The 12,149-nt window shown below is 31.8% G+C and overlaps 1 protein-coding gene across 1 annotated transcript in view; it reads left to right on the top strand.

The window, feature by feature from the left end:
• The window catches only part of LOC109447280 (putative ATP-dependent RNA helicase DDX60), an 85,385-nt gene that overhangs the window by 7,850 nt on the left and 65,386 nt on the right, over window positions 1-12,149 (top strand). Inside the window, exons 2-6 of the mRNA XM_019731470.3 lie at window positions 6,007-6,116; window positions 6,284-6,353; window positions 6,926-7,115; window positions 8,298-8,639; window positions 10,341-10,457. Coding sequence (XP_019587029.3) covers window positions 6,113-6,116; window positions 6,284-6,353; window positions 6,926-7,115; window positions 8,298-8,639; window positions 10,341-10,457 — 723 coding nt within the window. The 5' untranslated portion in view covers window positions 6,007-6,112. The remainder of the gene's footprint in view (window positions 1-6,006; window positions 6,117-6,283; window positions 6,354-6,925; window positions 7,116-8,297; window positions 8,640-10,340; window positions 10,458-12,149) is intronic.

The raw sequence follows: 12,149 nt of genomic DNA, 5'->3' as shown, positions 1-12,149 counted from the left end.
TTTTCCCAAAGTACCAGAGTAAAATAAGAATTATCTGTAAATGATAAAAGACTTAAAAAATGGCTATGGTTAAAGATCTAGTGAGAGTTCACATACAAACATATATAAATGATGTAATTGACTTAGTTATCCATTCCATTCTTGTTAATTTGACCATATATATATATATATAATTTTTTTAATTTAAATTTTTTTTTAAGATCCTTTCTCCATGTACCTTCTGCAACTTCCAAAACCTTCTACAACAGACATAAACCTTCTGCAACTTATACCTTTCAGTTTTTATCCTATCATTTCCTTTCTTATTTTGAAACAATCTTTTTACTTTTGGACAAAATTACTTTCCTTTTTCTTTTAACCAAAAACAAAAGAAAACAAAAAAAAAGCTTATGTACCTTATATCCTTCTTTATCCAAAAAACGTATTCTTTTCTCCTTTCCCTCAACAAAAGTGCATCTCCATGATTCATACCTTTTTCTACTGATAACACCTCCTACTTTTAATATAGTTATTTTGCTTTATCCTTATTATTTTTTAGTAGTTTTGTAAAAAAAAAAAAAAAAAAAGATCTTTTACAAATCATTTATGGTAAGGGAACTTATATAGTAATTTGTATTTTAAAAAGGCCCCTTTTTTTTTCCCTTCAGTTTTTTTGAACAATGATTTGGTTAGTTCCTGGGTGTTTACACTTCAAAGACATGATAAGACTTACAACTTTCAGATACAGGGAAAGACTAAATTTTTTTAGCATTATTTATTTGGCAATACTTTCTGTGTAATTTAACATACCAAATAAGCCTAATTAGTTTAATTTGCCACTTGTATAAAGAGAGAGAAATTTTTCTTTGATATGTTAAAGGAGCCTTCTGGAATACCCCAAAGTTATTTCTAGGTCAGTAGGATTTAATTTAGAATCTAATCTTGGGACGTTTCAAATGTTTCAAAACATTTGGTCAAATACAATCATAGGTCATTGTGGAACAATCCTTAATGAAATGATAATTATCCTTTTAATCGAGGTGACAAAAGATTTCAAAGACTAATACAGATTACATAGTTGTAAGCAAAATTTAACTCTTTCAATGTTAAGAAGATTGGTTTACTTAAGCAATTAAAGAGCTGATGGTATAAAGTACAGAAAATCATTTATATAAACATTAAATCTTTGTTTACTTTGGAATTGTTTTTAAGAACATACCAATAGTACAGGAAGATTTTGTTCTTTCAGCAGAGAAATAACATTTCAGTTTTAGCTTTACATAAGCACACCATTGATAGTAAAGCCTAATTTAAAAAAATTTATGATAACAATTTAACTTTAGCCGGCATAATTATGAAAGTTAAAACTTTGAAATAGACAGGTAAGACATTTTTATCAACAGATCCAAATATCTTTAGTTTTCTGTCTTAAAAAGACAAAAGTAGGTAAACTTAGATTCATTTAGCGATGAATGGTTCAGTACTTAATCTTATTTGAAAACGATCTAGATATTCAGTCACTTTTACCTTTTAATTTAACTATCTTTTAATTTAACTCTAAGGTTTCAAGTTACCAAAAGATTTGGGGAAACTATTTTAAGTACACATACCATAAAACAATTATTGCTGAAAAGTTTTATCACAAAACCTTTTATTCTACTTACATCTATTTAATTTATTAATTCTTAATGATCGTATTTAGATACTAATGAAAATTTTATGAGACATTAGATAAAGTCAATTATTATCCCAAGTTATTTCCTATTGACAAACCTTGTAACAGAGATAATATCAACTTATTTTTTTATAAACCTAGATCAAATTTAATACTATATGAAATGTTAATAACTTTAAAGACATGTCTGTTTTATGGTTTGATTTATATATACTGTGAAATGATTACCACAGTAGATTTAGTTAGCATCCACTTTCTCATACAGGTACACTTATTTTTGTTTACAGCTTCCTTTAATTCCAATTCATCCGTAGTTTCTCTGTTTCTTGATTATTTCATTCTTGGTTTCTTTTTTCAATTTTCTATACTATCTCTTTAAATAAACTTGTCATTTAAAATAGATAGTTGGTGAAATTCCTGACTTCTTAAAAGTCTAGGAATATTGTCATTTTGTTCTCTCAATGGATTGAAAGACTGTCGGATACAGAATTTTGGATACAGAAATTTTGAATTTAAGTTCAAATTTGTTTTTCCCTTAGAACTTTGGAAACATTGTCTTGTCTCAAAACATCCAGCAATACTGCTCATCTTAATGAGTTCTGAGTGCCAGGTACTATTTTAATCAATTTGTATCCATCAGCTCATGCATTTAAATAACCTGAAAACACAACCAGAGGAGAATAAAGTTATTATCCATCCCAATCCTACTTTTATTGGTGAGTAAACTGAGACATAAAGAAAATAAATAACTTGCCTAAGTTTATAAAAACACGGTATGTTTCAGAACTAGGATTAAAACTGAGGCCGTCTGCTCACGCCTTTTACCACTTCACAGATGGTCTCTCTGACTTAAATTCTTTCTAGCACAGCTTCGTCTTTCTTAGTTTTGGAGCTCTGCAATTTTAAAGAGCTGTGTCTAAGTCTCGGTTTCTCTGTTATCACTTCAGCTCAGTACTTGTAAAAAATTTTTCAGTCCAGAAAGGTATATATTTCTTTAACTCTGGTCTAATATTACTTAAAATATTATGTCTGATTATTTTTATCCCTATCCCATTTTGGAATCTTAGTTCTCTCCAATTGCAATTACTGTGGGATGCATTTAGAACTTTTTGATCTATTCTCTATAGTTCTCAGTATTTTTTCATTTCCATCTCTTTGGTTTTTTCTTCTATCTGCTAAGAAATATCATAGATTTTAACCCCTAAATCACTAACTTGAGATTTCATCATGTCCATTTTACTGTTCTGCACATGAAGTTTTTTCTGAAACTATATTTTCAACTTTTATGAGCACTTACTTTTTTTGTGACAACAGCCTATTATTTTTTTATTAGAGTATATCATTGTGATTATTGAGAACTCTAATTAGAGCTTTTTAAAGGACTCTTCTGTTCTTGAATCATGTTTATTCATCTAGCTTCTCATTTTTTTCTTTCCCCCTTAAATGTTTAGTGATTCTAATTATATATAATGTATTAATTAATATACGTATAATATATACATGTATAATATACATATTTTATATATATGTATATATATATATTTATATGTATTGAGTGGTTATTATGGTAGATAGCTGGTTTTATTTTCCTTAGCATGCCTCTTAAATGCCTCATTCCTTAAATGAGAGAGAACTGGGCATAAGGATTATAAATGCTGTGTGAATATTAAGGCAGGTATGATTTTGGGGTAAAGTTTCATAGGGAAAGTTTCCTGTAGGATTTGAAGAGGAGAGTAGGCAGGAGGCTATGGAATGAATGCCTTAATTGCCAAATCAAGGAGGTTTTATTCTGCCACCAGGGCTATTATTGAAACGTTGTACAGAGTCCAACAGGCACACACATTTCATTGGTAATTATTGTTATTTAATTTTAAAAACTGTATTATTCTCTCAATTTATGTGCATTATATTTTGAAATGAAGTTGTCAGGTCTTACTAATTTGTTTGGAGCTAACTACTTAATAAGTGAACTATTAGGTATTTATTTTTTCCTAGGGATATCATAAAGAGTTCCTGAGACATAAGGGCACTATGAACTTCTGGGGACCTATGAATTAACTTCTGGAATCTGACACCATCTTTTCTGAAGTGTTCCCTTCTATAACACGTTTGGGGTTAATTTTCTCTTGTCTACTTGGTTCTCACAGACTCATTTTTTCCATTTGAGCATGGTACCATTTGGAGAACTGAAGAAACATAGTATGGCTAATGTGTAATTAGTGAGGTTAAGGATTGCATGAAACAGATGGCAGAGAGGTTTCAGGAAAATGTCTAAACTTCTTTCCTGGGCAAAAGATCCTTATAATGGGTCCTTATCTAATTTTCTTTTCTCATCTACAATCAAGTCACCCTGTGTTATGCTATGTAGAGTGATCCATGGAATCTCAAACTTGTCATGAAGGTTCACATTTCTGTGCATAAAACCCATGCTGTTTTGCTACCTGGAATGAGAGCCTCTGTATCTCTTACTTTCCCCAACCTGCTTCCATAATTCCTCATTTTCCAGTGAGTGCTTAAAACCTCAGAACACAGGACCCTGAGCGCTCCAGTTGATTGAAGAACTCATTTTCAATTCTCTCATGGCTACTTGTGCCATTTCTGCTTGGTCACTCAGCACATTATATTGTTTGGTTGAATTCTGTTTAAACTTTTATCAGGTTGTGAGGTGAAGGGACCATATTTCATGGATATTTGCATGTTTCAGCAAGTGCAATGCTTGGTAAGGAGTAGGAGCTCTATATATCTTTGAAATATATGGAGTAATGGGTGAGTGAGAGACCATGCTTCTGCCCCGCCTCTATTAAGTGTTTCCTAAACATTCCGGCCCATATTATTTTTTTCTTTTGTCAAACGTACTTATTTTTACAGTCATATACTTCCTTGCATTATTAGTTTAATGTTTAGTATCAGTATGTGCCTCCCCACTATATGTTCCTTAACATCCTGTAATATGAATATGTAACTCTACCTACCTACCTACCTACCTACCTACCTACCATCTATCTATCTATCTATCTATCTATCTATCTATCTATCTATCTACCTACCATCTATCTATCTATCTATCTATCTATCTATCTATCTATCTATCTATCTATCTATCTATCTATCATCTATCATGTAAAGTTTCACAGCCCTAACACACTGTATACATATTGGAGAAATGGCCCAATATTTGTTTTCTGTGACAAAATGCTCCAGAGCATTTTCTTCTGCCAATTTGGTAGTTCTTTATCAGTTACCTTTGCAAACTTTTCCTACTGTCTCTTGACATTTATTAAATATTAGTGATCCACAAAAGTGGATTTTTAGTCCTTCCATGATGTTGTCTTTCTTTTCAAGCAAACTGAGCTACATCAGTGACCTCTCTTATCATAATACTCCAGTTACTCACATATTCAGACCTTCTGCTTGATCTCTAGAAATGTATATTTAATTACTTACATGACATGTCCTACGGTAAGTCTCAAAAGCAAGTCAAACTCAGATTGACCACAAATGAACTCATGATCTTTCCCTGAAATGTGGCCTTGTTCCAAGGTTTCCTGCCCCGGGAATGGCCTAGTCATCCATCCTTTTGGATCAGGTAGACTCCCAAGAGTTGTCCTTGACAACCCTCACTCTTCCCTCTTCTCTATCCATATCTGATCCATTACCAAAGTATGTCAAACTCACCATCTAAATATTTAATGTGAATGTGTGCCTCAAACTCCCATCAAGCTATATTTCATTAAACTACTGTCATTATTGTTCTAAACCATGGCTTTCTCTCTGCTATACTAACTGGATCTGCTTCCATCCTATCTATTCTCTGTACTGTAGCCAGTGTAATCTTTCAAAATGCAAAGCCAATCATAATACTACCTGCTTAAAATCTATCCATGGGTTTTAGGATGAAAAACATGCCCTCAAATGCTTTGAGTGCCCTTATATTTCTGTGATCTTCTCTAGCATGGCTAGCTCTTCCTTCACTCTCTCCACTCTGGCCTGGATAGCTTGTTTTCATTATCTAGTTCTGTCCACACTCTTTTATGCCACAGAACTTTTGCACATGGTATTCCCCTTGCTTAATTCTTGTTTCATCCTTTAGAACTCAGCCTAAACATTAGTCCTTTAAGGGAGCTTCCTCTGACCTCTTTGACTTTGTCACATTTAAAATTTTCCATTGTTTATATGATTATTTGATTAATGTTTGTCTTTCCTGATAGATGTTAAGCTTCATGAGAACTGACAGCACATTGGGTCTGTTTATTCTTGTATTCCCTGTGCCTAATGTTTTGCTTAACACGCAGTAGTCATTTAATACTATTTGTTGATGGAATAAATTTCTAATTTTTCTTCTTTCTTTGTAGGTCTGCCATTTTCATTAATAACTGCCACTTAGAGGTACCCAGATAAAGGATATTTGCTGTTTTTAATATTCTCCAGTTCAGGTTGGAGACACAGATAGCAGCAAGAATGGGTAATTTTCAATTTAAAATATTCATAAATTATAAAATAATGATTCTGTATGCCACACAGTTTAATAGAATCAAAATAATTAGTTTCTTATTTCTCAATAGCAAGTAAATGATAGCTCTTTTAAAAAGGATTATTTGAAAAATAACCCATTCTCTTTCTTTTCCTTAGGTTTAGAAAAATATACAGAGTTTTTAAAGGAAATATCAGAGTTAATTATGAATGAAATGCCAAAAGCTGAGTGAGTAATGTTGTAATGTAAAGACATGTAAAATCTATCTCAGTATGTATATTGTAGTATAATAGATATGTGTATATATATATATATATATATATATATATATATAACATATATATATATATTTGTTTAACATAGAACTTTTAGTGGTTTAATAGTGAATGGAAACAGTTTTTTCTTGCTTTCTTTGTCTATCGCTATCAATGAACCCATTGTTTTATATAATAATAGGATTGATTAAGCAGGAAGGAAGTATAATACAGGTCTATATTCAGAATATAGGTGTTAAATTCCTGAGTCCAATTAAGATTCTGCCATATGGCCTCAGATAATTTTTTCTATCTCTTTGAGCCTAAGTTTCCTTCTCTATAGGATGGGAATGATCCTGCCTTTTCCCCATGAAAGATAGTCATGCACATGGATATACTTGAAAAGTTTTTATCTTTGAGCCTGACATAAAATAATTACTCATCAATTTCAGCTATTGATGATAGTGGTAATGAGATAATAATAACAAGGCTACTGACTTTTGTGGATCTTATTAAATTTACATGTACCTTTTGTTTTCATTTTAGTTATGCCAGCATATTCAATGATTTTGTTGAATCTGAATTTTTTCTGATTGATGGAGACTCATTACTTGTCATGTGCATATGTGAGAAATCATTAAAGCAGGGACAGGAGCTTCACTTCTTCTATCTGGTGGAATGCTATCTTGTGGATCTTATTAGTAAAGGAGGACAATTTGCCATAGTTTTCTTCAAGGTAACATGTGACAGTTGAGTTCTTTTCTATGACTTGAGAACTAAAATTAAAATTCCTGATTATAAAGTTTTTTTCTTATTACAGATTGAAATATATATAAACATATATATATATACATATATGTGTGTGTGTGTGTGTGTATGTGTATATATATATATATATATATATAATTTAGAAAATTTAAAAGGGAAAACAGAAAAATTACCCATAATCCCAGTATTCAGAAATTACTACATTTAAGATTTTTATTCGTATTAATACAACTTTATTGTAAGGACACACAGGATCATGAAAGAGGATGAGAAATCTCCTGAACAGTGGTCTAGCTGATCTCTGGATTCTAGTCTTCCAACTCTAAGAGCTACTTCTGTCTTCAAAACTCAGCAGTCAATGTGAGCACAGAAGAATGTCCAGCTCACTAACGCTGCTTTGCTATTATTTGATCTATAGTAAATACCTCCAAGGGAATATATTTGATCTGCTTTTTTGATTTTTAATATAATTAATAAAATTTTAATAATTTCAGATATGTATAACCACTCCACGCCTTCCTCATCCTATCCCTTAAGGTAACCAGTGTGTTACTGTTAAGGATTTTGGTGTGTGTCTGTTCAATCATTTTGCAGTCCACATTATTGTTAGATTTTTGAACATGGATGAGTGATTGCAAGCAGTGTTTTGAATAAAGAACCAGGGTTCTAGTCTAATGCTTACAGTCCAGTTTACTGCACTAATTTTGGTCTATTGAGAAAAAAAACCTCTGCTGCCTCAGGAGTGTCACAATAACCCGGGACAATTCTCAAAGTGATCCACCTCAGTTTCTGTTTCCTGGATGATTTATATGCACCATTTGCTTTGACACATTTTTGTGTCCTTTTTTTCTTTTTGAAGGGACATTGGAGAGGAAAAGAATTAGAGTGGGAAGGGAAAGTGTGATAAATCCTGAGGATTGTGTACTTGCTTAAAGGGGACACATATATTTTAAATCCAAGTTGTAGTTTATGGCATGCATTTGTGAAATGACAGTCAAGGTTTTGGGCTCTATTCCCTGACTATGAAACAGAACAAAAGTGTGTTGGAACCTATTCCTTTAATGATTTTAATGATATGTGTTAACCAACTAAACTAGTAAACTACTAAATGATAATTTCAAAGTACCGTATTTACCCTTATCCCCCACAGGATGCTGAGTATGCGTATTTCAACTTCCCTGAAATTCTTTCTTTGAGAACTGCCTTAATTCTTCATCTTCAGCATAATACCACCATCGATGTTCGAACAGAATTTTCTGGATGCTTATCACAAGAGTGGAAAATTTTCTTGGATGAGAGTTACCCGTATTTCCTAATAATTGCAGATGAAGGCCTGAACCATCTACAAACACACCTTTTCAACTTTTTCATCATTCAGTCTTGGGCAGTGAAGGTCAATGCTGTGCTTTCCTCAGGGCAAACATCTGATCTCCTTCGACTTTATGCATACTTTATGCCAAGCAAGTTCACAAACCAAATGTTTTTCAAGGAGGTAATTTATATAAAAAAGACAAATTTCTTCTAGAATTTTACAAAGTTTTCTAAATTCCTTAACTCATTTCTTTTTTCACCTCTTCTATGGAAATTATCATAGCTTTAATAGAGAAGTATAGAACATTAATAATAATAATAATAATAATGTAGTCATTTATTAAGTAACAGTAAGTAGTGCTTGGTACTTCCCATGAATCATTTTATTTAACCTTCGCAACAACCTTGTAAGGTAGGTATTAATATCATCTGTTTTGCCGATGAGGAAATAGATGCTTGAATAAGTAATCCGCTCATCATCAATACCAAATGAGTAATAGAGCATGGATTTGAAAAGAGGCAGTCTGATTTCAGCACTTAAATATCTAACTACTGAGTGGTATGTTGCCTTCAAGTTAATGATGTCCAGAAATGCATTAAATTGGAGGTAAAAACTATGCCTCTGTTGCTGAGACATACTAGTAAAATGATAGTTAATATGGAGCTTTTAATGAGCAAACGTGGAGATGGTTGATGAAGAAGGAAAATAAATGAAATGAGTTTATTTGTTAATATTAAATAATTAGTAGAATTTCCAAAGTATTTAGAATTTTAATTCCGTGATCTTATTATTTTGCTGTATTGGTTTATTTGACAAGTATTATATTGAACTCTTGGGAGTCAAAAATGCATACTAGTTCTATAAATATATCTAGTTTCTGTTTACTTTTACTATTTAATATTCAGAATTCACTTATTTATAGTGAATATGAAGATAATTCTATATTTCATTAGCATGATTTTTGACAGTTAACATTTTTCACTCCTTGAGAATAGTGTCTCACACCCCTCACGGTATTGGAGACATCAGATGGTTATCATAAAATCATAAGATAGTTTATTTGCTTTAGTTAGAACTCCAATCATTAAACTCTAGTTCTTACTGTGAGCACGAACAGTCAGTCCTGATACTCATTTTTATTTTGGAAGGAGATTCTGTAATCAGTTGATCTCATTTTATTCAGAACAATTTCTGACTCTGAATTTGAAGAGTCCCCTACAAATATCCTTCCCAGTCTCTCTTTAAGAGGATTTTTTTTTAATGGAGGGATTTATTTCTGATAAAATAATCTATTTCCCAACTTATTGAACACTCACCTTTAAGGGATTATTTCATTTATCAATTTGAGGTCTGTGTGAAATGCAAATAAAAGTGCAATATATGTTGCTAAAGGCTGTTGCTGGATGACCGGTCCCCGGCGGGGGAGGTTATGCTATTTTCTATTTATTTGTGTGCTTGACATTTTTCACAATAAAATATAATGCATTAAATAGACACAATGTTTCTTTTTGAGATGTGGGAAATGTTCTAAAATTGGATTATGGTAATGGTTGCACAACTCTGTAAATTTACCAACAACCATTGAATTGTAACCTTAAGTGAGTGCATTTTATCTTATGTTAATTATACCTTCCTAAAGTTGTTAAAAAAAAAATTAAATGCACCAAATTCCCAGAAAAAAATTCATTTGACAAAAACATAACAGTGATGGTTAGTAGGCTTTTAAAAGCATTATTAATGATCTGTAATTTCATGGGTGTAATTTTTTCTTTACTTAGAAATATTTTAACAATTGTATCTTCAATATCTGATTTTCTATAGTTAGAAAGTAATTAGATATTTCATTTATGACAATTTACGCAACTTGCCTTCCTTTTACAGAATGAAAAGAAGATTAAGAATGCTTATCAAACCCTGATTAAACAATTGGAAAAATGTAGAGTATTGGCATTAGAATCTCTTTTTGGAAATTTAAAATGGAAGAATATGATGGAAGAGGTACTGAAACTTCTTGGAACTATTTATTTAATTATAAAAAAAAGTTGCAAAAATAGTACACAGTTTGCATGTACCTCTCACATAGCTTCCCCCAATATTAATATCTATGTAACCATTGGTACGTCGGCCAAAACCAGAAAATTAACATCAGAATAATACTATTACCTAACTTTAGACCTTATTTGAATTTCACTTACTTTTCCACTAATAACCTGTTCCAGAATTCTATATAGGGTCCCACATCCATTTATTTAGCGATTCGTCTCTAGCTTCCTCCAATTTGTAATTTTCAGTTTTTCCTTGTCTTTCATGACCTTGACATTTTTGAAAAGTATTGATCAATTATTTTGTTAATATCCCTCAATTTGGGCTTGCCTGATGTTTTATCATGATTGGAATGAGATTACATAGTTTTGGTAAGAATGCCACTGAATTGATGTTGTATCTTCAGTGCAGTGTATGAAAGGGTTCATGATATTGTTATGTCTTAACACTAATTATGCTGATGCCTGCCAGCTTTCTCCACTGTGAAGTTACTATCTTTCTTGATTGTGCAAATCCTGTCCCTTTTCAATTTTTTGCTAATTAATTTTAGAATCCATCAGTGGATCTAGTCTATAACAGTTATTACTGATGTTTTTTGGCTATGGTTATTTTCTATTTCAGTCTTTCATTCTACATTTATTAATTGGAAATCTACTGTAAGGGAGAGTTGCTTTAGCTCTGCCATTTATTTGTTCATTTATTTATATCAATATGGGCTAGTGAATGTTTATTTTATGTTATAGGTTCAAGTTCAATATTATAATTGTTTTGTTGCTCAAATTGTCCCAGGATTGAACATTAGAAACTTCTTCAGGTTTGCCCCTGCATTATTTTACAAGCTTTTTTTCCTTTTTAAAACTACTTTATTGAGGTATGATGGCATAGATTGTAGGGATGGTTAATCGGGTATATATTTATTTTCAAACACATCAAGTGTCATCTTTCTGAGCACTGTCTTATTTTTTGAAACCATAAGGTGTTCCAGTCGCATCTTGTATTTTCCCTGCCCAAGCCCTGAAATCAACCACTTCTCCAAAGTGTTCTGGTTGCTTTTATTGGAAAATGGCATTTAGAAGCCAAGATGTGGGAATAATGTTTATTCATTGCTATGGGGTTGTCATTGCTACTAAGACTTTTCAGCAGATAGAGCAAGGAAATACATGAAGGTATACTAACCAATGTGTATGTACTCGTATAGCTATTGTTTTTAATCTGTCTATCTATCCATCTAGCTATCTAGCTATCTATTAATAGCTGTCTACTTAACCTATCATCTTATCATCTATCACATGCGGGTAGATGATAACTGATAACTTTGACTACAATACAACTCCATATATTTCGTTTTACCCTCCCCCTTTCTTTATTTGTAATTTCTTTCTCCAATTGTGAGAAATCAAGCTCTCATTACCTATAATTATTTACTTATTTTTTAATTCTAGTATACAAATAAAGTAGTTTTAGAATTGTTAACCCTATCTCGAGAAACATATTCATAAGTGGATTACAGGATTTCTGTGCAGTTGTTTTTATCTGGTTATAGAATATGTCAAAACACTGGTTTACAAAGTTATTTAGGTGAGTTTTTTTTCACGTCCTCTAGTGTGCTTATGTTATTCATTATTAATAGAGTTAGGTTCTTTGGTT

The sequence above is a fragment of the Rhinolophus sinicus genome, chromosome 15 (genome assembly GCF_057876585.1).
Source record: "Rhinolophus sinicus isolate RSI-liver-muscle chromosome 15, RSI-T2T, whole genome shotgun sequence".
Lineage (NCBI taxonomy): Eukaryota > Metazoa > Chordata > Mammalia > Chiroptera > Rhinolophidae > Rhinolophus > Rhinolophus sinicus.
This window is presented reverse-complemented; position numbering and strand designations above follow the sequence as displayed.